The following is a 25379-nucleotide window of genomic DNA, read 5'->3' on the forward strand; positions in this document are numbered from 1 at the left end:
CATTGGGCCATTTACAGATCTATATACGGAAGAAGGGATGTGATGTCCATGAACTGTCCGTGAACTCGCCACTCCTTCATGTGTCTCCTGTCCCAGCCCCTTTTCTTACTGGCTTATCTACTTGCCCACTTGCTCTCCAGGTGATGCTGCCCCGGGGGCTGTTTGTGCCCTCTGCTTTGCTCGGAACTTGCAGTCTTTCCGGGAAACCCCATCTACCTGCCCATGCTACCAGATCTGCCCCTCCAGCCCTGCATGATGTCACCTGGACAGCCTCATCTGGGAGTTCCACAGTACATCAAACTTTCCACACCCCCCACTTCGAATCACTCCCCCAAACCTGCTCCTCCCATGGCCCTTGGAACTGATATCTCCATCCCCACACAGCTTCATCTTCTCCCTACCCAGCCCTCTCCCTCGCCCCCAGGCACCATATGGAGTTCCATCCACCTCATCAATCTCATATACCTTTGCCTCTTTTTTCCACACTCGTTGCCATTACCTGAGTTAAGGCTCTCTTTTCTTCTGGCCCAGATAATTGCAGTGGATGTCTAAATGGTGTTCTCACCCCTAGTTTGGTCCTACTGTGGACTCGTGCCAATGATGGGTAAGCCTTTGTGCAAAATAAAAGACACTTTGTGTCCTGATTTCCTGAGAAGGCCCTTTACTGCCATCTACTGGAAGTGCTCCTAATAAATACACCAATGTGAGGCCTGCTGTGAATGATACTCTGCTTGTGCAGTTCACAACCTACACAACCGTACACGTGGCCTTGGCTGCCAAAGCAATCTTTTCAAAACACCAATGTACTAAATGAAAATCACTAGATTAAACATGCTTGGTGGTGTTAAATGAATAAATGCAGTTGTATGGAAATGAAGAACTTCTCGATTCCATTATGGTTTCATGAGGTGCCTTGAAAGGCAACCTTTTTAAAAGATCTATCTATTGTCAATTAAAAAATATATACTATATATACTATATAACCTTTTCTTGCCATAAAAATGATTAAAAATTATTCAGTTTGGATATCTTGTAGTTATATTTTATCTGCTCTTGATAAATGCTAAATTCTTCCATAGAATTTCCCTTGCTTTTGTTGGAGATGAGCATTGGGCCATTTACAGATCTATATACGGAAGAAGGCATGTGATGTCCATTCTGGGCGATGGAGGATATCTTGGGGGCAGGCCATTCAGCACACATTCCTCCCCGGATGGTACAACCTCTTCCACCTTGGGACTAGAAACTGCCTCTCATGATGATGGTGTGTGAACCTGAGGCCAGTCCAGAGAAATCAGGCAAGGCAGCCTGCATCTCTCCCCCAGAGTTTGCTGAAAATGTATGCAACTTTCATTTTGGCTAAGTCGTCAGCCTTCTCTTATGCCATTCCTATGGCCTCGGGTTTCCACTCAGAAGCAATGAATGGAGAGAGGAACTTCAGAGACCATAACCATGACTCTGGTAGACATAAACTGGCCAGATGATATCACTGGTCCTGGCGGGGCTGGCTCTCAGGACATCAGCGAGAGATGTCCCAGTTCATTTGGGGGAAGGTGAGCACCATTCACTACTGAGATCTGGGCAGGAGAGAAGAGCTGAACACTGCAACTTAAAAGCTCTGTTCTGAGGGTCAATTAGGAGAAACTGTGAAGGTAAAACTCTATGTGTCAGAGGAGGATGACTTTGATAGGCTGATGTCTCCACATGGGACATGGTGGTGTGTTCATCTGTCCTTAGCCATTCCCCCACTTCTGGGAGCTGGAGGAGTGACCTTCCCTCTCCACCACTCTCCAGCATCGCCAATTTTTCTCCCTCCAGCAGGTATGCTGTAACTTATCAGCACCACGAATTTCTTGGGTTGTCTGGTGAGACCCAAGGACCCATCTTGGAATAAAGTTTCTTTTTCATCGTAGTGAAACATACATTATGTAAAATTTATCATTATAACCATTTTAAACGAATGACTCAGTAGCACTGATTACATTCAGTGTCATGCAACCATCATCACTACCTCCATTTCCAGAACTTTATCACCATCCTAAATGGAAACTCCACACCCATGAAACTGTAACTCCCCATCCTGCCCCCTCAGCCTCTGGCAACCAGCCTTCTGCCTTCTGTCTCTATGAATTTGCCCATTCTAGCTACCTCATATAAGTAGAAGTATACAATATCTGTCCTCTTGTGTCTGGTTTATTTCACTGAGCATAAAGTCTTCAAGGCTCATCCATGTTGGTGCACATATCAGAATTTCATTCTATCGTAGGGCTGAATGATATCCCATTGGTTGTGTAAACCACATCCACTCATCTGTTGATGGATATGTGGGTTATTTTCCACTTTTGACTACTGTAACTAATGCTGCTATGACTTTTGTGTATAAGTATCTGTTGAAATCTCTGATTTCAATTCTTTGAGCATATACCTATCAGTAGAACTGCTGGATCATAGGGTAATTCTAGGCTTAATTTCTGAGAGCCCACCAAACTGTTTCCCACACACTTCCCCATTTTATATGCCCACCAGCAGTTTACATCAAGGCACTGGTTTCTCTAAATCCACATGAGCACTTTTCATTTTCTTTTTTTTTTTTTTTAACAATAGCCACTCTAATGAGTGTCAGGATAAGGCTTTAAATGCATAAAATATAGAGGATGTCAAAACCAATTACAATGAGATCTAATTTTCAAAGTATTAAAAAAATCTGGGACTTAGTAGTCTGTGTACTTCTTTATTCAAACATAAATGATGAGATCCAGTGGCAGGTCTAATAACTACAGTGATTTGAAATAAAGGTAAGTGTACATGACATTCCTAGATATTTATAATAATGAAAATTTAGTAAGAGAATGTTGGTGATTTTAATCAGTGAGAAATTTCCAGGTGTTGCAGACACTACTGTGGTTTATTGCCCTATTTCACAAAGGAAGGAAATACTACATTTTAGGTATGGTTAGTGAGACTAAGGATAGACTCCAAGGACCCTAGACTCAAGCCTCTTCCACATGACACTTTCTCCCACCCCATCACCCATCAGTCCCTCTCTTTCCTTCTTCTGGACCAAACTCCCTAAAAGAGTCCCTATCTCCTTTGTCTCTCATTTACATCTCCTCACCCCCTTGCAGTTTGATCACCCACACCTTCCTCACCAAGTTTGCCATGACCTTGGGGTGGCAAGATTATTGTTCTTGCCACCTCCTCTTCTGATGCCTTCCCCTGCAGAGAGTGCAAAATGTACACAAGTTCACCGTGGCTCTCCAGGATCTGCCTTCTCCGCTTACTCCCCCACCAATCCCATCTCATCTCTCACCCGCTCCCATTTCCCTGCTCTGCTCCCAGCTCTTCCATTTTCCAGCTCCCAGAAGGGAGAACTTCCAGTAGAGTACTTCCTATAAACGTTGGGTCTCTATCTTTGTTCCTCCCCAACCTGACAGTTTCCTCTTAGCTTAACCCTCCCATTGAATCTGGCAAACACTTAAGAATTTCCTATCCTAGCTGCTCATCAGAATCATTTGAGATAACTTAAAAAAATCCTAATGTCAAGAACACAGCCTAGAATCTGCCAGGGTGAGACCCAGGAATCAGGATTTTAGATCAATCAACCTGGGCAAAGCCAGAGTTGAGGACCTGATTTAGGCTGTAATGACACTTGCTTTATATTAGGGACCCCCCATCACCCCTCCCCACTTCCCAAAGTGTCTCTAACTTTACTGCCCAACATATATGTCATTTGATTGTGATAGGTTTGATGTTTTTCTCCGCCCTAAACCGGGTGAAGGCAGGACCACATATCTTCTTTCTGCTGTATCTGTAAGGCTTGATCCAAAGTAGGAACTCAGTCAACTCAGTCATGAATATTGAAGGTTAGTTCAAGGGTGACAGGAAGCTTTGGTACTTTGAACTCCCTGCCCACAGCAAAGTCAATTGATGCCCCCTCCAAAAACAACAGTAAAAACAACTAACACTTGATTGAAAATTCCCCTTTTTATTTACTCAACAATGACCCGAGATTCCACTAATAATGATGCATTCCTTTGTCTTAAAACTCCTTTCATTAAAATGCAAATACAGCTTGAAAATACAACACTTTAGGAAATTAATTATTTATACGTTGCCCAGAATGATTTCATCAGCTCTTAATAGAAAGGAGAGAAGAATTAACATTTATTGAATGCATCCTATGCAGCAGACATGCATTAGCTCAATTTTACAAATGTTACCTCATTTACTCAGTTAATGAGTTAGCAGAGTTCAATGAGCTACAGCCGGAAACACCTGAAGCTCAGAGAAGTTAAGGAACCAGCCCAAGGTAACAGAGCTGAAATAAGTTGCATTGAAGCTGACATCTAAGCCTGTGTCCTCTCAACTCCAGCCCCCCTTTGGAGGGGAACAAAAGCACAAAGGATGGGTAGGAAAGGACATAGAGGAGACAGGCCTGGCTGCATGGAGGGTAAGGAAAAATCAGGTTTTTCTGCCCTCCCACCATCAGGATACATGATGGATCCTTGCGGTCCTGAATGCATGCCTGATGGCGGGCACCTGGAGTAGGGTGTGGGCATAGGTAGATGGGATTCACCTGGGCTAAGACTGTGCTTTTTAAGGGCGGCATCACGGGGACGCCAGCAGAAGCCAAAAGAGAAGCCGAGAGAGAAGCAGAGAAGCAGAAGCAGAAGCAGAAGCAGAAGCAGAAGCAGAGATCACCGGAGAGCCCAGATAGAGTGAGGATTTGCTGGGGGCTGGGAGGACTGCCAGCCTCTGGGACCCCCAGCACACTTTCCTGCTGTGTACCGGGTAAATCCCAATAAAAGACCTGCAAAAACCACTGAGGACTCTGATTCCTCCTTTACCCGGTCTGTTGGATATTAGAAAACCTGCCCCGTGTCCTGTCCTGACCCTACACTGCAAAAGACCCACCTCCCATTCCTGTTTGACCAGCAAGGCTGGACTGGCCCTCTGTAGAGAGGCGCACAGGAAGGTACCAGTACTGTTCTATAGGCAGACCCACGACAATAAAGGAGAACAGGGCCTCCCCTAGTGGTGCAGCGGTTGAGCGCTGGGCTGTGAAGCTGCCCACAGCCTCTGAAGCTGCCCACAGCCTCTGCAGCCCCGGTTTGATACCCGGCTACCTGCAAGGGTCCCCCATGGCGCGACAGACCTCTTCTGCCGCGCCCACTGCTCCCCTCAGCAGTGTACTTCGTCAGCCTGCCTGTTCTGTTCCCTGCTCTGGCTCCGGTGAATTCACTCACCCTCCCACACTTCTGACTGTACCCAGTACTTGTATAAATAAATAAATCTTTAAAAAAAAATAAAGGAGAGCAAAATTAGAAAACCATCAGTTTCATAGAACCAACAGAAGATGCCTCCCGTGCTCAGGTTAATGTTATTTATGTACATTGAGTTCTAGTCTTAATACACCAGGAAAATGGATGTTTAACAAGGAATTTGGTGTAAAGTGCAGATTTTTTTTAACAGAAGGAATAGAAACCCTCCACCCGGCCACCTTCTGCTGAGGCCTAGATTTTTGTGTACTGCATTCACTTAAAGCAAGACACAATTTGGGGGAGGGTGGTCTAGAAAAACCACATTCTTGGGAGTTCTCTTCTTTCGTGCTGATCATCTGTCCTTCTTGTGTCCTCTTTTCTCTCCTAAAGCCTGCAGAAATTGATTTTAGCTCAGCAGGCAAGCCGAAACCCCACCACTACCGCAGCAGCCTGAACACAGCCGCAGGGGGAATTAGAGCATCATTCGCGGCCTGAGTGGGAGGAGCCGCCGGGACTGGGGGGTGGGGGGGTACCGTTCACTTTACCTGCCAGGTACTCGATGACGGCTGCCATGTAGACCGGAGCACCCACGCTGATCCGGTACTTGAACGTCCCTTTCTTCAGGTAGCGCATCAGTCGCCCCACCGGGAAGATGACGCCGGCCCTGGCTGACCTGGACAGCTTGGACATTTTCTTCTTCCCGCTTCGGCCCGACATCTTGCTGCAGTTTTCCTCTCAGCTTGCTGATTCAGTGGTCTCCAGACACCAACACAATGCTGAAAAGAAAAGGAGTCAGTGTGAGGAGGAGCAGTTGGCAAACATCTTGGGAACAGTGGTGTGGCCCCAGGCACTGTGACTGTGTCTGACCTGGGGGAGGCAGCTGGGCCTGCAGGTGCTGCGGGCAGGGAGGCTCCCGGACTTGGGTACATATCCCCAGCCCATCAGACCAACCCAGTCCCTATAGAAGAGGCCAAAGAAACTGTCACTAAATAGAGCTGCCCAGAGAAACTGATTTTGGACTTCTGTCTTCCAGATCTATTAAGAGAGTAGATTTGTATTGTTTTAAGCCTCTAAATTTGGGGATAATTCGTTTCAACAGCAACAAGAAAATGAAACGGTCCTTTTGGGCTCTGATTTACTTCTGCCTATTTTAATAAAAGTCACTATAATACGGTCATGCCTATTATAGTGGTCAGCTTTGACCACAAACTCAAAGCTGATGTGTTCAGTTCTCAGAGGGAAACCCTTTTCTAAATTCCAATAATGTAGCATTCTTAAAGTGTTATTGAATAAGCTAATGCAGAGGAACCAAACACAGCAAATTAAAAGCCATAAGGCAAATCAAGCTCTTCCTCTTTGGAATGGGAATCCAGGTTGATTTTGAACAGCAGGTGGTGACTTCAGTCCATGAGAGACATGAATGTAATTCATTGTCATTTCAGGAAGCCAGCTTATGTGTGAAGATAAAATGATCGTACATGTCTGAAAAAGTCTTTGTAAGGCTAAAATAACTCAGAGAATTGTAACAGTTCAACCTATTGGTTGGAGGAGTCTTATGATCAAAAAATGAAATATCATTCAGAATAAGTAAAAGCAAATTACAGAGGACAAACAAGCAGGACCAAAAGAAAGGGAAGAGAAATTTCCTAAGAATTGTGGTAGAGTCAAAGCTCCCTGCCCCAAGGGTCACCGTATTCTCAGTAGCCATTTCCTTTGGGGATGGAAAATAAGAAAGTCAACAATAAATTGCAATTGGCGGGCCTCCCGTGGTGGCACAGGCAGTTGAGCGCAGTGCTGTGAAGCTGTCCGCAGCCTCTGCAGTGCTGGTTCGATTCCAGCCACCGGCGAGGGTCCCACATGGCATGGCAGACCTCTCCTGTCTCGCCCGCTGCTCCCCTCAGCAGTGTATTTTGTCAGTCTGCCTGTTCTGTTCCCCACTCTGTCTCTGGTGAATCCTCTCACCCTCCCGTGCATCTGGTCTGTACCTCGGTTCTTGTGTAAGTAAATAAATAAAAATCTTTAAAAAAAATTGCAATTGGTTCCATCCATGGAGACGTCCATCTCAAAAAGTGACCATGTCAGCTTACCCACAGCCGAGGTGGCCATGAATCGACCTAAGAAAAGGGCTAAGATGACGATGGAAGAAAATGTTATGTGAACGCAAGGCTAATATGAAGGCCCCAAAGCTGGGATTCACTTAACTGGATGGAAGAATGAATTTAGAGTTGAAATTTCTGAAATATCCAATTATCCCCTATTGTGACTGAGCAGTTTTATATACAACCTATGAAATTAGCAACAACCCCATTCTTACCACGCTCCTATCTGTGAGGTGAAGGCCAGGAGTTTGGGGTGTTTTATTACACACTTCCTGGACGTGATTGTTTAAGTGCTCGTGTGTATTGAATACTTACCACACTCCTATTTTATATGTCATTTTGTCTCCAAAAGATGGAGGTATTCATCAAAGTTAAGTACCAGCAAAGATGGGCAAAATGCCTTAGACTATGATCTCTTTCACAGGAAGGCCCGGGGATAAAATGGTATCACCGTTTTTAGAACATCTGTTCACATTTTCTGTGCTTCTGCTGTCTGAGGCTGCTAACTCTCATGCATTCATTCACAGATGTCCTTCTTTGAGGAAGCATATTAGGCCAGTAACTATCAACCATCAATTTATGTTGGGGAAACTCAAGCATCGGTAAATGTACGAAGGCCTGCTGCTGGTCAGTGCTGATTTTGTGGCTAAATGCAACCATTATAATAGGCACAGTTATAGTATAGTCATTTGCGCTATTGATTAAAATAGTGCAGGGGACAGGGATAACATATGGCCATGTTAAACGACCACTGTTCTCAGAGAGAGCTACACAGCACAGGCTAGTCCGCTGCTACTGCTCAAAATGAAGTGTCTTCTCGGATGGGGGAATGACCCGGGATAGGGCAGGAAGCTCAGGGCTGATCCCACCACCACTGCCTCACTAGGTGGGCTGCACCATTCCTGTGGGCCTCATCTGTAAAACAGGGAAGTGATTAATTGATCCTATAGGTCCTTCTGGTCTTAAAGAGTCCCATTTTTATAAAATACACTTTTCAAATGGTTGTGGAAAAGAAGCTTAGTGTCTTTAAGAATTCAGTTCTAAAAAAAAAAAAAAAAAAAAGAATTCAGTTCTAAAGAGTTAGGAGCCTGTGGAGTTTCATAAAGATGTATTAGTTAGTATTGGTGACTCCACTAAGCCAATTATGTGCTTTTTCACTTCCTGGTAAGAGGAGAAGGGGAGGAGGGTTAGTAGATCTGGTTGCCAAGGAAACCACCTGAAAAGTCCATCACAGGGTGGACATGCCCTGTGGATACAGGGTGTGCTGGACAGTCCTAATCTCTGCTGGCAGCAGAGGGAACAATGCACGCAGCCTGAATGCCACAGGGCAGGGCCCTGCCACTCCCGTCTTGCCCCCTAGAGACTCCCAATAGCAGCCACAGGAGTCACAGATTGTCCTGGCAGTAGAGAAACACAGGTGTCTTCAGGGATTGATGCCTAAACCACTTAGGAAAATACAATAGCCAAGTAAGGAAAATCAGGGCTAGATCAAATAGAGTAACATTGAATATTGTTCAGCTGAATGTTGCAAAACATAGGGATTACCCCAAACACATACCACTTTGAACAAGACTTTCATTCTTTGGCTTCCAGATGGAGCTGGGCTGCATTTTAGGTCTAAGTGTGAGATTGACTGTCAGATGCACTTGAACAGGGCTGCTGGGATCTTTGAGCCCAGGAACCTACCATTTCAGACAATGTGAAGAGTGTAAGCAGCAGCCACCCAACTCCTAGGCCCAGGGGGGTTGTGAGGCCCTGGGCAGAGTGAGAATCAGGCCACTGCCAGGGATCTTTAGGGGAAGCAGAGAGTAGGCTTGACAGGAGCTTAGATGTCAACTGGGAACCACAGACGGAAGGAAGTGCTGCGCTTTCTGGGGCCACTGGAGAGAAGACCCCACTTTCTAAGACCCCCTCAGCCTGTGCTGGACCCTGCCTAGAGTTGTGAGAAGTTGCAACACTTAACTTCCATTTTTTCCAGGCCACTCCTTCCTAGGGATTCTATCCAGTCTTGGGCAGTCTGGAGTTAAAAACTTGATAGGGTTCTTATCTACTTGCTGTGAATTTGGATCTCTGTAATTTATTTATTTATCTTTAAAGATTTATTTTGTTTATTTATGCATACAAGAGCTGGGGTGTAGGCCAAGGGTGCGGGGTAGGGGTGTGTGTGTGAAAGAATTCACCAGAGACAGAGTGGGGAGCAAAACAGGAGGATCTACTGAAATACACTGCTGAGGGGAGCAGGGGGCAAGGCAGGAGAGGTCTGCTGTGCCATGTGGGTAGCTCCCTGGCTGGGAGGATGAGCTCATGCCACAGTGACTGGCAATAGCTTGATAAAGCTGAGACTTTAAACCTTGAGCTACCAGGGAGGCCCTCTGTAATTTATTTAAGAACTTTTGCAATGTGATTTTTCTTCCTCCCACTCATACAATTATTTACCTTTTGCAGGTAAAACAAATTTTGCTCTAATTAGCCAAAGCTATACTCCACACTATAGTATACATTATGTTTATTTACATGTTTGAGGACAAAATCCAGCAGTGCGAAGCCCTTGCCGGGTTATGCACACTAGGTGGGCACCCCCTGGAAGCCGAGTTCAGGTGCCTCCCCTTCACCAGGTCCCTCATGGGGTGCTTGAGAAATTGGGATTCCGACCAGATGCAGCTGGGATCTGCAATACACCTGTCCTTTCATATATGAAAGATCAAGGTACCATTAAGGTAGGCAGTATCATATTGACTTGCAAGTGAATGGGAGAGTTTTTTTTAAGCATTTTAACAACGGGGGACAGAAAAAATAAAAGTCAAAAATTAGGGGAGAGAATGCTGCCTACTCATTCCCTTTCATTCACAGAATAGCAGCAGGTGGAAGAACAGCACGGGTTTTGTGTGTGCTGGGCAAGAGGGCATAATTGGTCTCCACTGTTTAAAGATTTGTTTCTATGATTGGGATTTAAGCCCATAAGGACACTGATGAGTTAGCTTGTACAGATACCAGAAGGGTAAATATGAAATTGCAGAACTAACTCAGATTTGGGCAATAAACTCACACCAGCCTATTCAAATATCTACCTTATTTTATTTATTTTTTGATGCATTTTTTTTCCCAAAAAAACTTCTATCTCTAGAAATCAGCATGCATCTTACAATGTATGACATGACAGATTCAATGACAGATAGTATATATGGGACATTTGTTATTGAACAAGAAACTACACTAGCTGTTGTGGAATACATATGGCTCTTGTCCTCAAATATTTTCCACTGAAGTTGCAGGACAGGCCATAATAAAGTTTCAAACAGATGCTACAATTGTGGTACCCTGTGTGCTGAGGCACCCTGGAGCATCTCATTGGATGTTTACGTTTTCCAAGGGAAACACAATGATGTTTGTCTTGGATCCACAAGTATCAGCTCACAGCAGGGCCATATATTTGCAAAGCTGATTCTTTTGGCCATTACTATGATTAAAAGTGTGGGATGAAAAATCACTGTGGAATAGAGAGGAGAGTGCTGGTGTCTGATTCCAAGGTGTCAGAAGTTGTGCAGTGCTCAAGGGGTGCACACATGCTATTTGTCATTCACTGGGACAGATTTAAGAGGGGTGTCAATATCCTTTTTAATTTTAATTCATGTTTATTGTTTTCTCCAAACAGCTACTAAATTGTTAGGACACAAATATGTGTTGTTTGAACCTAATCATTTAATAATTGGAACTGAGCGGCATTTCTCCTGTCTTAGGGGCATTGAGGAAAACATGACTAAGACACTGTGTTCTTTGTGATCTAACTGTTTGGAATCTTCTGTTAGGGCCCACCACCAAAAGCTGAAATATATCAAGATGACTTGCTCAAGCTAACCCTATCCAAGGAAAATAAGAAAGTTAAAGAACTTATTTTAAAAATTTGAGTTTAATTACATCTTCAAATCTAAGTAATATTTGTACATAGTAAAATAAAACAAAAAGGCCAAGAAATTTGTAATATGAACAGCAACAATCTCCCTTGTCGCCCCCTCTTTCTACTCCCAATTTTGCTTCCAAAGACCATTCCATGTAACAATTTTGAATTTTACTTCCAGGGATTACCTCCAAAACTCAATCTTGATACCTCTAGTTTTCAACTTATTTTTACTTTTAGACAGTCCTATCAATACCTGTCTAAGACAGGTGAAAACTTAGTTCATTTTTCTCATTTGTTGACAATGTATTTTCATTTCTATTTCTTTTGTTAATTCTTTGGAAATTCTTTTTTAAAGATTTATTTATTTATTTTTAAAGATTTATTTATTTATTTACATAAGCACTGGGTACAGTCAGAAGTGCGGGAGGGTGAGAGAATTCACCAGAACCAGAGCGGGAGCAGAGCAGGCAGAAGGACAGAGGTACACTGCTGAGAGGAGCAGCGGGCGGCAGGAGAGGTCTGCGCACCATATGGGACCCTCCCCCAGTGGCCGGGAGCAGCCGGGGATGGAACCGGCACTGCAGAGGCTGCGGGCAGCTTTGCAACCCAGCGCTCAACCGCTGCGCCACCGGGGAGGCCCTAAAAAGATTTATTTATTTATACAAAGAACTGGGGTGTAAGCCAGAGGTGTGTATGTGCGGGGAGAGGATTCACCAGAGACAGAGTGGTGATCAGAACAGGCAGATTTACTGAAAGACACTGCTGAGGGAAGCAGCAGGCGAGACAGGAGAGGTCTGCTGTGCTATATGTGGGTTAGCTCTCTGACTGGGGATGGAACTCAGCCCGCAGGGGTGATAGCACTGAGACTTAACCCCTATGCCACCAGGGAGGACCCACCTTGGAAATTCTTTATAATACACTTCAATCTCTATTTCTGACTCCACCAAATTTAGGTGTTATCGTGAGTCATTGTTCTGTAAAATGAGGCTGTGAACATTCCAGTCCTTCCCTGGACCACTTCTACTTTAGCTCACTAATTCTACATCTGTCTTCCATCCTTTCCACTGTCCTGATTCATGACATTTATAATGTCCTGCTTCAAGATATTTTGTAATCACAATGAAATCTTCAATTTGTTTCTAGGTTTATAATGGCAATTGAATGCCCATAAGCAGCATTTATATGATCAAGACTTTGTAAATACTCTTCCCTGCAGAACTAAATGAAGTGTTAACCTCATATTTGCTTCTCTGTGGTTCAACACTAGGACTTTCATGTCCTGGCATCAAACAGTGGGTTTGTTCTAGGAATGTGCTATTATCATTCCACATTTTACTTGGACTGACATTTGGATGCTGTCTTTCTTATATAGGTAGTCTCCCAACCCTTGAGGTTATTAATTACAGTTGATTCTCATTATATGGAGTTCTGTAAAGTAGCTGGGAACATTGAATTAGCAAATACTGAACCACTGCTCAAACAGGAAACAGGGTTAGATTTCAGTGAGTCTCTGGATACGTTGTCATCAATAGGTCAATACAGAACCTTGTTTTATGTGTGTTTCTATTTAAAGACACCATATTTAATATCTATTGTTGATTTATTACCATCGAACTCTGCCAACAGCACTATAACACTTGATTGAACACAGCTTATTTAACACACATATTTTCTTTGTAATGCACACTGCAGCCTTCTTGTGCTTAGAAATGCTAGGCAGCACTTCAGGGCTATGCTTGGTGGCCATTTTAATCAGTAAAAATCACCAACAAAAAGTACAAAAATATGAACTACATGACATTAAATAAACCAAAAAAAGGACATTTGTTTATAGTGTGAGAAATGGCTCATTTTTTTGTTGTTCTGGGCATGTCATTCTTTGCCTTGAGTGATAGTCAAAGCACCAAGAGTATTGATTCTGGGGTTACAAATAAATTTTAGCAAGTAGACAACTTGCAAATACAGACTCCTCAACTATCCTTTTCTTTGTCCTTGTTGACAAGAGAAAAAAGGGCCTTTATATATAGTTAGTTTCAGCTGGGATATCCCAGCTTCTTAATTACATTGTTCTTTGTTGGGTCTACTTTTTTTCCCAGAGACACTGTTCTTGACATCGCTCCAGTGTGGCATGGTGGTTACCAGCTTTCACTCTGGAACTATCTTCCTAGTTTATCCCTGATCCCATGATTTCAGCTTTCTTGATTTTCTCTTATTTTCTGTAACTCTTCTGAGACAGCACAGAAAAGTAAATTTTGGAATGATCTTTGGATTAGCCTTTGGTGGGATATGTAATTTGTACCATCAAAATCATTTTGCTTCAGCATTTTGAGGTCATTGATCCATCATTATTATTTTTTGCATTGAGGGCTACAGATAAATCTGGTGCCTCAATTCCCCCCCCCACCCCCCCATTCATCCTCCTCAGCACTCAGTGATGAGCCCATTCAAGTCTAAACACTCATAGCTTTTGTGACTTTGGGAAATTTTCCCTATTAAGTATTTGATTATCTTTTCCTCCATCTCTTATTTCTTTCACTTCATTTACTCATCCTTTACCAGGATGCCTGTAAACCAGATGTTGAATCTCCCAAATCTCTTATCCTTTTTCTATTTTCTAAATCCTTTCATTATCTAATTTTAGTAATTATATTTTTAATTTTCAAAAGCTCTTTCTTGTTTTCCGTTCCTTTTTCATTGCACCTTGCTCTTTATGACTGCACTGTATGTTCTAGTCTGTCTGAAACTAATTATGATGCATATAAATTATCTTCTGTTCTCCAAATTGTTTTTTTCTTTTCTTAAAGATCCATTTGTTTATTATTTTTATACAAGCACACTGGTACAGTCAGAAGTGCGGGAGGGTGCGAGAACTCACCAGAGCCGGAGCGGGGAGCAGAGCAGGCAGAAGGACCAAAGTACACTGCTGAGGGGAGCAGTGGGAGGCAGGAGAGGCCTGCGTGCCATGTGGGACCCTCCTCTGTTGGCTGGGGAGCAGCTAGGGATCGAACTGGCGCTGCAGAGGCTGCGGGCAGCCTTGCAACCCAGCGCTCAACCGCTACGCCACCGGGGAGGCCCTCTAAATTGTTTTAACCTAGTAAGTTGTCCTATTTATTTGTTTTCATCTTTCTCTTTGCTGGTTTTCCTTAATGTCTGGTGATTTGGGGTCATACATTCATATATAAGAATGAAAGACAAGGATAATTTTGCAAGTACATAGAAAAGTTTTCCTCAACTATTGTTTGGTAGGTATGGTTCCAGTTTGGAATTTGGGGTGTGAGGTCAGGGCATGCCAATCAGCACTGTGTGTATGTATACATACATAAGAGGAATGGATAAAGAAAGTGATTATATGCACACACACATGTGAAGAGTACATAAAGAACCAATAAAGAGTAAACCATATATATATTAACGTCTTTATCCATTCCTCTGTCAAAGGGCACTTGAGGGCCCCCCTGGTGGTGCAGTGGTTGAGCGCTGGGTTGCGAGGCTGCCCGTAGCCTCTGCAGCATCAGTTCGATCCCTGGCCGCTGGGCAAGGGTCGCACATGGCGCACAGACCTCTCCTGCTGCCCGCTGCTCCCCTTAGCAGTGTATCGTCAGTCTGCCTGTTCTGTTCCCTGCTCTGGCTCTGGTGAATTCTTTCACCCTCCTGCGCTTCTGACTGTACCCAGTGCTTATATAAATAAATAAATAAATAAATAAATAAATAAATAAATCTTTAAAAAAAAAAAAGGGCACTTGAGTCACTTGGGTTGCTTTTAATTCTTGGCTATTGTGTCTAATGCTGCAAATGAATGTGGGGTGCATATGTCTCTGAATTAGTGTTTTTGTATTCTTTGGATTAGTGTTGTTGGACTCTTTGGATTGGATATTGTATTGGATATTTATTTATTGGATATTAACTTAATGTAATGGGTATTAACTTAACAAATACCATTTGGGGACTGGCCTAGAAATGAATATGAATAAGGATTTGAAAAAGCTCAAATGTTTTATAAGTAGGCAGTAACGATACAGTAAAAAATTTAGATCACTTTACCTTTTGGTAAAGTGGGATTTACCTTTTGGTAGTCTACCACCTCTACTTAATTTTAATCATCTTACTGAGCAGTGGAGGCAGCACAAATCACAGGTGAATTACTGGAAACCAACTGGTCTTGAGATAATTGAGAAGTATAAAATTCTATATGGAAACATTGTACAAGACTCATTCATATAATAGAATGAAATTCAGTTTGTCCATATTTGAATGATTACAGCATATCTTCATGAAAAGACAAGAGGGTTTCTTTACGCTAATATTTTCCTTTCACTTAAACAATTCTTTCTCAAGCATAAAGAACCAATAAAGAGTAACACATTTTTTTTTAGATGCCTCAATTAATTGACATTTTTATTATAAGTAAGCTGATGAGGAATATGACAAACTCTAGCCAATGGCAAGATGATCCGTTAAGTGACCATTTTTCTGCAAACTTCTGAAAAGTGACTTTTAAAGAAGGGACAGCAGTCCATCAGTTATAGACCAACAAGTTCAGGTGAGGAATGGCTGGGCTCATGACCCCAAAAAAGGACCTGGAATTTACTGAACAGCTTATTTGACAGTGCTACTCTTTTGAGGTCATTCTTTTCAAAAGAATGCAAATCGGGCCTCCCCCTGGTGGCACAGAGGTTGAGCACCAGGCTGCGAAGCCGCCCACAGCCTTTGCAGCATGGGTTCAATCCCCTGCCACTGGAGAGGGTCCCACATGGTGCACAGACCTCTCCTGCACGCCCGCCGCTCCCCTCAGCAGTGTTTCATCAGTCTGCCTGTTCTGTTCCCCGCTCTGGCTCCGGTGAATTCTCTCACCCTCCCGCGCTTCTGACTATACCCAGTGCTTGTATAAATAAATAAATAAATAAATCTTTAAAAAAAAAAAGAATGCAAATCAAAATGCTCTCACAAACCACATTATTTTAATCTAGAAATAAGAGGGCTTAAAGCTTTTTAATGATGAAAATGAATAAAAAAAAACCTGTTTTCTGAAATGTTCACGAACATGAAATTCATAGTGCCATCCCCTAATGCATTCATGTACTGTTTTAAAATTGCTGAAATTTATTCATTTTTAGTCCTCATGATATTTCCCTAATCTCTAGTATTGTGCTTCAGAATATTTTATATTGTAAATATTTATGAAAAGATGAAGTAGACACTGTAATGAAGCATCTTTACTCTGTCAGTTCAAAACTATCCTTGGGGAGAATAAAATGAGCTGAAATAAAACTAGGTAGGACATCAGAGAATTCAATATAAATACATGAAATCTATGTAGAGATATATTTTCAAAGGATATAAAAAAATCTCTTAGTCTCACACCTAATAGAATTCCAATATATTTTAGTGTGTTACCCTAAGTACTGTATTAAAATAATAATAGTTTTGTTAGTATTATTTTGAAGCTATAAAAACCATTTTCAGTAATACTAGCTAAATCACTTGCTCTATTACACTTCCATTTATGAACTCCAAGGGCAAATCATTATTGCACAAGTAATACTTTCCAAACCATTTTCTTCCAAGGCCACCTTTAAGTGAACGAGAACAGTCAATAATTTTATCGTCATATATGTTAAAGCACATTAACAATTTATAGTGTAAAGAGCTATATCAAATGCAATTTCATCAAATGACACACGGATCAAATTAACCAAATTAACCAGCCATGAATGTTAGAACCAAGCATTAACCCAATTTATTTAAATTATACTATTGGATTACAAATCATTCCCTTTTTAAAAAGTATTTCAAGTCATGTCTTGGAGTGATCCAGCGGGAAGCTCAACTGCCTGCACATTCTTCATAATTCAGAGCCTGGGACTGTGCGGCAATGCCAGGTATTCTACAGGGGATAAGAGAGGACAGTGGGGTGGGAGGGAGTAGGCAGGTGGCATTAGGGTATCTGCTGCTGTCATTTGAGGTGACCTTTAGTATGTCTTACTGTCTTGGTTGAAATTGAACAAAGGTTTTGTTTTTTTTTTCCTTAAAATGACAGAAGTACAGGTTGTTGATATATATTTTGTTTCTTCATTATGAGCCTTCAGTTCTTTTTTGATATAGATATACTTGGCCACATATGGTACTAGTTCAATGAGAAATGAGTATCAATAAAGGAATGTAAGTAAGCTTAGTTCTCTCTGGGTTTTAGTAATGTACCCCAGAAGAAAATGAATCCTTTTGCCTTCCTGAATCTATTTGTTCATGGAAAACATTATAAAAAATCAAAGCCCACACTGGGTCCAGCCTGGTCTTGGGTCTTTGGACAAGCTCTCCAGTTTCCTCAAAACCTAATAATTTCAAATTATTCATGAGGTTTGTTGTTATAAACAGGGGCCTGCTTCCTTCTCTGAGCAGGGCACTAGCATTAGCTTAGCTAAGACGAGCTTCTCAGGTGTGAGGGATGTGGAAGCGCCTTTGGGAGAGGGCATGAGAGTCCATACAGCTGGGGTACAGCCCCTGGTGCTGGGCAACAGCATGCACAGGCGAGTCCTGGTGTGACTCTCAAAGTTGTAATAGGCCGTTCTCTAAGGGGAGGTGGCTGCCCAGAACCCCTCTTGCTCCACCCCTTACCCTGCCTGCTCCTCCCTACCATTTCCCTTACTACTAGTCCTCAGGCAGGGGTGGCATTGAGGGACACATGGCTGGGAGGCTGTGGCTTCTGTCGAGCGTTCTGTGCTGGTGACTGGTGTGGCTCCCTGGTCATGGCTATGTGGGCCCTTCATAGCCCTTGGCCCACATTCCTTTTCATGAAATACAGGTTAGCATGTTTATCAGCTGCACCAGGTAGGTATGACCAGCAGTCAGATAAGGACATTCCACCTGTGGGTGGGATGCAGAGACTGCATGGGGTGGCACAGAAGGAGCCAGTGGTGTAGGACCAGGGGTGTAGATGAGTGTGTGGCTTCATCTCTGCGCTGGCCAGCTATGACCTTCAGGAAAGCCAGTTGATTTTTAAGACCCTCCCTTCTGCTCAAACAAAATCTTTCAGGAGTTCTAATACAGAAAACAGTTGAGGGGGGGGCTCTGCTGTTGGATAGGGAGGTGCCTGGAAACCTGGATGGCTTGGTCCTATTCTGGGACTCAGGGCTCTGTGGAGCTGCACCTGAGAATCATTGTACAAGCTGACCTTGGAGGTCCTGTCCAGCCCAAAGGTGCTGCAATGACTTATTTTCCTATGAAAATTCTACAAAGATGCTCAAAATGTCCCTACTGAAGCTCCCCTCCCCCAATGTCACTTACATTCATAGAAATGTAACAACTGGGTAGAATTAAGTCACATACAGATGTCCTTTCTTTGACTTCATTTTCATCACCCGTCATAATCATAGAAAAGAAAACTGGGTCCTGAAAAATATGCTCTACTTTGTTTATGGGACTGAACTCTTCTGCACCCAAGACAATAGTCTATATTGTTTACTAAAGAACAGAACAGCCACTTAAGTGGCAAGGGGGCAACACTTGTGTTGATTACCACTTCACTGAAATTCTGGAAGTTTAGCTGTCTAGTGGGGAACCCAGAGAACTATTGCCTGATTAAAAAGTTTACGTTGTATATTGCATATGCTATTGGGATTTACCTTTTGGTAGTCTACCACCTCTACTTAATTTTAATCATCTTACTGAGCAGTGGAGGCAGCACAAAAATACAAGTCACATAATTCTGTGTATAGACCGCTCATAGTGCCAGGCCAGCAAACACAAGGCTGAGGTTTTCCAGGATGTTTAATTTTATTTTGTCATATTTTTGTCCTGTTGTTATGGATCAGTTCCAAATTGAGGCATCTAAACTATATCAACAGAACCAACCACCCCATCCAGAAACAAGCCCAAATTTTTGGTCAGACCACGTGTTGCAGTTTTGGGTTAAGCAAAATATTGCTATAGATAATTCTTCTGACATTACAGAATCAGCTGAAGGAAAGGTCCCTGTACCCAGGCTGGGGGTCCAACACATATATCCACACACATTTCTGTCAAAGCAGGAGAATTTTGACTTGAATTACTTACTCTATTCCAAGACCAAATTGGCAATGCCAGTCAAATAAATCGGGCAAAGTGTGATGGATGGTGAGATGGATAAATGAACAGTAAGGGCTGAAGAAAAGCCACCAAATTTATCTTATTTAATACTTTGTGACAAGACAGTTTAAAGTACAGTGTTATGGACCCAATCTGATGCATTGTATCTTTCCTTTGATGTAGGTAAAATACAGGTGCAAATAAGGACTTTTTAAATTAAATTAAAAAAGGCATGCAACGATATTAAAATGGGAGTAACCCGTGGCGCTAGGGAATGGAGTGAACCCAGAGACCCCTCCCCCCTTCTCGGGGCTCCAGCACTTGGCCCCAGAAGCTGTTTGTGAGCAGTGCAAGCTGCATCGAGTGGTGCGCATTTTACACCCGCCACCAGTGGCCCCTCACGGGGGCTCAGCTGCAGGGAGTGGCCATCGGTGATGGCAGCTGGCAGTGAGTCCGCTACCACGCTGCCCCAGGGCATGGGGCTACCGCGCTGCCCCAAATATGGGGCTGCCGGGAGGGGCATGGGGTTAGCTCCAACACTGTGGCTCCATGCAGTTGCAGGCAGTAGAGGTCGGTGGATTTTGTGCCTGGATCGTAGAATGGACCAATCAGGTACAAGCGGAGAGTGATTGGTAAATGGCCCAATCAGCCATAAGATTGAAAACGGCCAATCAGACTTGTAGGTGGGGGGCTCTGAAAGAGGAGATAAGGCCGGGCAGGAACCAGCTTGGGACTCGATTTTTTGACTCTCAACACACACCCAACAATCAGACTCTGCTCCTGGCCTCAGAAGAAAGCAGCCACATCTGAAGGAAGAACAGAAGCCGAAATGCTTCTCAGAGAAGCTGAAGAGCTTTGCAAAGGCTGGGGGCCACGCCTGTCACCCCCGGGCCCTGCCTGACACCCCCTGAAAGGAGTACCAAAGGCCCCGGGCCTGGTGTCTCGAAGAGCTGTTTGTAGTTGGTGTGGATCAGCAACTCACAAATTGCTGTAAGCTGGTGTATCTTACACCGCCTCCTAGCCCTGGCACTACTGGCCAGTGCTACCCAGCACTGCTGAATGACTGGTGCTTTCTGTCGGGGTCACCTCTGAGAGATGGTAACTGCTCCTGAGCATCCAGTGCTGCCTCCTGGGGCTGCTGCCTCCTTGCGGTCTGGTCAGAGTCCGGCGCTGTCCTTCCCGAACTTCCGACTGTTGCTGTGGGCTGCTGGGGCCTCACTCAGCGGCCCCACGTGTGGCACCTCCCGCTGTGGTGAGCTGGATCCTGGCCTGCTGCCTGTCGATGCACCATGAGCTCCAGGCCCTCGTTGACAGGGCAGCGCCATCTTGGATGAGCGGCTTTTGGACACTGTGTACACCGTCTGGGGTGAGGTAGGCAGCCACCTGTGGCTTTAGAAACTCTTTGTATCCCTGTTTGTTAAATAAACCCCTTTGCTGTTGTTCTCTGAGCCTGAGTACAATTGTGTGCGTGGGTGAGAACCCACAGACAGTGACCTGTCCTCTGTTGGCCACTGTCCTTTGGATGCTGTAGCCCTGCTAAAGCCACCACTGTGTGGCTGTTTCAGTAGCAGCTCCTTGTTCTTGCTATGAATGTCAGCATGTGGGGCTATGGGTGAGGCCTGCACACTAGAGTCTTAACTCTGTCATCCACGAGTTGTGTGGTGACAATGGGCATGTTCTTTACCTCTCTTTCCTTTTCTGTAAGATGGTTATAATAATACTACCTACCTATAGGGCTGTTGTAAGAATTAAATGAATTAATACATATATAAACTGCTTAGAACAATACCTGGCAGGTGGTAGACCTTTAGTAAATATTAGCTATGATGACTTATTTTACAGAAGAACAGTTTTAGAGACTTCTTTTCTTGGAATTGAGGCCAATTGTCCTTTCATTTCAAAAGGACTAGAAATGTATATACATATATGATGGTAATGTGAGGCTTAAAACTCAGCACTATCTATTCCCCTCATTGATCTTGGGAGCTGGTGGAAGGGGTGATGATGACATTTTAGCCCTGGGAAAACTCTGAGGGTCACATAATCTGCTGAGAACTCTTGTGACAGAAAATATTTTTGTTTTTTTTTCTTCAAGGCTGGGCATTTTGGGCCCCTCCAAGTCTAATCCCATGTCCCCCAAACTCCATCTGCCTGGGGTTCACAGTCCTGAAAATGTCAGAATCATCGGATTTCACAGAATCATCATTTAAGCTTCAAGGGGACGTGAGTGATCATTTATTTAGTCCCCCCCACTTCTATTTTTATTTATTTATTTTTAAAAAAATTAATGACATAATATTATTTTACATCCTGGTTGTTTCTTTTCACAGTATGGGATTTCTCCCCTCAGGTGTGGTCACCATAGTTTTCCCAAAACACCCACAGTCCTCCACCACAGTCCACTGTGCTCTCTTCCTCCCTTCACTTTTCTTCCCCTACCCTCTTGCTCCCCCGCCCCTCCTGGATGCCACAGATCTATGGTTAGTTTTTAAGGGTTGGTTTTAAAGTTTGTCTTACTCTGATCCTTTGCTGGGATTCTCTATATTCCATCAGTAAGTGAAACCATCCAGTATTTATCTTTCTCCTTCTAATTCACTTCACGTAGAATAATCCCTTCCATTATCCATGCTGCCACAAATGCATGAGTTTATCTTTTTTGATTGCTGAGTAGTATTCCATTGTGTGTATATATCACATTTTCTTGACATACTCATCTGTTCTGGGGCACTTTGGTTGTTTCCTTAACTTGGCTACTGTAAACAGTGCTGCTATAAACATAGGCCTGCAGGTTTCCTTTCGAATTGGTGTTTTGCTTTTTTTTTTAAATCAAAGATTTATTTATTATGCATCTAAGAACTGGGGTGCAGGCCAGAGGTGCGGAGAGTAAGAGGATTCACCAGAGACAGAGTGGGGAGCAGAACAGGCAGATCGACTGAAATACACTGCTGAGGGGAGCAGCACTGCTGAGACAGGAGAGGTGTGGTGCGCCATGTGGGTAGCTCCCTGGCCAGGCAGGGATCAAATTAGTGCTGCCGTGGCTGGCAATAGCTTGATAGCACTGTGTCTTTAACCCCTGTGCCACTGAAGAGGCCCTTGAGTTGGTGTTTTTGTGTCCTTTGGGTAGATTCCTAGGAGCCCACTTCAGTTTTAGCCACAATACAAGATGTGGCATGGGAGAAGAGGTTGTCCATAGCCACAGTCCGTGTGAGGCCAGACCTAGAGCCCCTCCTCTTAGCCTGACTTCCGAACCCTGGTCAGGGGTGTATCTGCTGTGCTTTTTTGTGTGTGCCACCCCCATGACACCTAGTCTAGTGTTACCTACATAATCAACATTCAAAAAAGTACCATAAATGACATCATGAATAAAAGAACCAGCCTTGAATATTTATTTCAAAAGCAGTTTGGAGTTCTTTTTGTGATTTGGGAGGAAATGAATTGGCTCCTTAAACACCATTCCCTCAACCAGATTCCCAACATACATCCCAGTAGGAAGCTGGGAGGGAAAAAAATCTCCCATTCTCAAGTTTTCACTATATTCCTTCCAATACCATGCCACCTTCCAATACCATGGTTAGAACTTATATCCTCAACTGCTCATTTTTCCCTTCTAAGTCTAATCTAATCTGACAATCCCGGAGTCATAGCAATGAAAGAAGTTCGGAACTGTCCACTTAGTTTACTCCCCAAACTGAACCCTGGCAGGGGAGGCCAGGACTCTATCTTGTAAGGGGATTTACACAATCAGGTTGAAGAAAGAGGGTGAGCAGTGAGGGCTATGACTTGTCAAGCATCCTTCTACCTGCCCTGTCCCCTTCTCCTCCTCTCTCCAAATACTACCACATCCTCCTAGAAGCCTTGCCTTACCCCTTCCTTCCACCTAAAGTTTTCTTCTGCCTTTAAAAATTACTGTAGGGCCTCCCCGGTGGCGCAGCGGTTGAGCGCTGGGTTGTGAAGCTGCCCACAGCCTCTGCAGCGCCGGTTCGATCCCCGGCTGCTGCCCGGCCACCGGGGGAGGGTCCCACATGGCGCGCAGACCTCTCCTGCTGCCCGCTGCTCCCCTCAGCAGTGTACTTCGGTCCTTCTGCCTGCTCTGCTCCCTGCTCTGGCTCTGGTGAATTCTCTCACCCTCCTGCACTTCTGACTGTACCCAGTGCTTGTATAAATAAATAAAAAAAATCTTTAAAAAAAAATTACTGTAGCATTTTATTTGTGGCTTTTATTATACATTATGTGTCAATGTAAAATTGCTAATTGTATTTAATTATCCAAACAATATATACATTAATTCAAATTGTCAAATTTCAAATATTATAACAATGGGTACAGATGTGCATGAACAATGTGACTAAACTCAAAAAGTCCTCCTATTTTTGCCTCTCTTAGTGGGTGTCTTGTTCGATAACTTTTCTAACCATTTAGATGTACATTTTTACTTAAAAATACATAGTTTTTAGTTCTTCCAGAGGACTATGTTATGCATATTTGCTTTTACTAAATGGTACCAGCATGTAATATTCTGCAATTTGCCTTTTTCATTAACAATATGTTTTGGTGACCTTTCAGTCTCAGAATATATATAGATTCACATCATTCTTTTAAACGGCTGCCTAATTTTCCAGAAGATAGATGTGCCAGATTTCATTAAGCTATTCCCTATGATGGCTATAAGATTGTTATCAATTTCAGAACTACCAAAACTCTGCAGTGGAAAGAAATTACATAATCTGTGCACACATATGCCTGCTTCACCAAGAAATTAAACTGTTGAGGCACAGAAGGCTCACATTATTAATTTTAATAATGCCAAACTGCCCTCCAAATTGACTATATCAGTTTACACACCCGTCAGTAGTAGTTAAAAGTATCCATTTCCCCTAGCTTGCCAGTATTAACCATTTCTACCTTATTTTACCTGCACATGTATTGTATTTCCCAACCTCGGGGTTGTAAGCTCCCTGAGAGCCCATGGCTTTCTCACATTTCTCACATATTTTTCCATCTGAAGGTATTTAATAATTGGTGCTCCATAAATGCTTGCTGGATGATCTTGAACCAATATAGACAATTCAAAAGCACTCACCAATGTTACATCTCACTGAGGTTATTTCTTAAAAATGAAAAACATTCTTAAGAAAGTTGGTTGAATTTTTCACATCCCTCCCGGTAAACAAGTTACAGATATCTTTTCATTCAAAGTTGCCTAAGACAGGATTTGCCTCCTGCTTTCCTGGCAGGAGGCAGTGAAAACAGACCTGGTTGTCTCAGACAATAGCTAGCAGGGTGTCCCCACCACTGAGAAACAGCAGATCAAAGGCGCCTCAGAATCCCTGGGAACCAGACAGAAGATGGAATGGTAAGGGAGGAGGGTTAGAATCTTTGGAAATTCTGGATCCAAAAAGGTAAATTCATTTATAGTTTTGAAGCAGAGGAAACCATCAATAATGTCTAAAGCATGGCAATAAATGGATCCAGGTGGGGAGTAACTGTAACAGGGTAGGAAAAACTGGAGTGGAGAACATATTTTTAAGGGAAATTTGGATAGAGCAAAGGGAGGCTTTAAAGGTGTGAATTATGCGATTCAAGATAAACTTTCCCTCCAGGCAGTGCCTGTATTTATTTATATGATAATCTTGGGCTAAAGCAATTCTGAAAATCCATGAGCATGGTTCCAAATCTTGGCGCTCTGAACATTTATTTGAAAATAAGTTTTCCAAAGGGGTAAGCTAACTTTCAGTTAAATAGGAATGAATGGAGAAATTGTAGGTTAGTTTGTGCTTTACAAAGAAATTGGTCCCAAATAGGAAACAACAGAAACAAAGACGCATTTTCACTCTTAATAATTTTCTTTTTCTCTCACCCATTGAACAATTTCAGCGCTGTGAGAGTGCAATTTTATTTCAACACAGACAAGGAAGAGGAAAGTGAGGAGACCTTTAGCCATGCCGGGTTGGTCGCTCATTGGTCTGGGGAGCTTAGACCTAGGTTGGGTTTTGAATTCACCTGGGTTCCTGGATGGACGCTGGGCAGACCCCCAGTTCACCAGCGCTGTTGGAACATGGA

The 25379-nt window shown here is 43.3% G+C and overlaps 1 protein-coding gene across 1 annotated transcript in view; it reads right to left on the minus strand.

The window, feature by feature from the left end:
- The window catches only part of LOC119233525 (core histone macro-H2A.2), a 40937-nt gene that overhangs the window by 14029 nt on the left and 1529 nt on the right, over positions 1-25379 (minus strand). Inside the window, exon 2 of the mRNA XM_054690046.1 lies at positions 5807-6037. Coding sequence (XP_054546021.1) covers positions 5807-5978 — 172 coding nt within the window. The 5' untranslated portion in view covers positions 5979-6037. The remainder of the gene's footprint in view (positions 1-5806; positions 6038-25379) is intronic.

This window comes from Talpa occidentalis, unplaced genomic scaffold (genome assembly GCF_014898055.3).
Source record: "Talpa occidentalis isolate TD23 unplaced genomic scaffold, MPIMG_talOcc4v2.1 talOcc4.8, whole genome shotgun sequence".
Taxonomy (NCBI): Eukaryota; Metazoa; Chordata; class Mammalia; order Eulipotyphla; family Talpidae; genus Talpa; species Talpa occidentalis.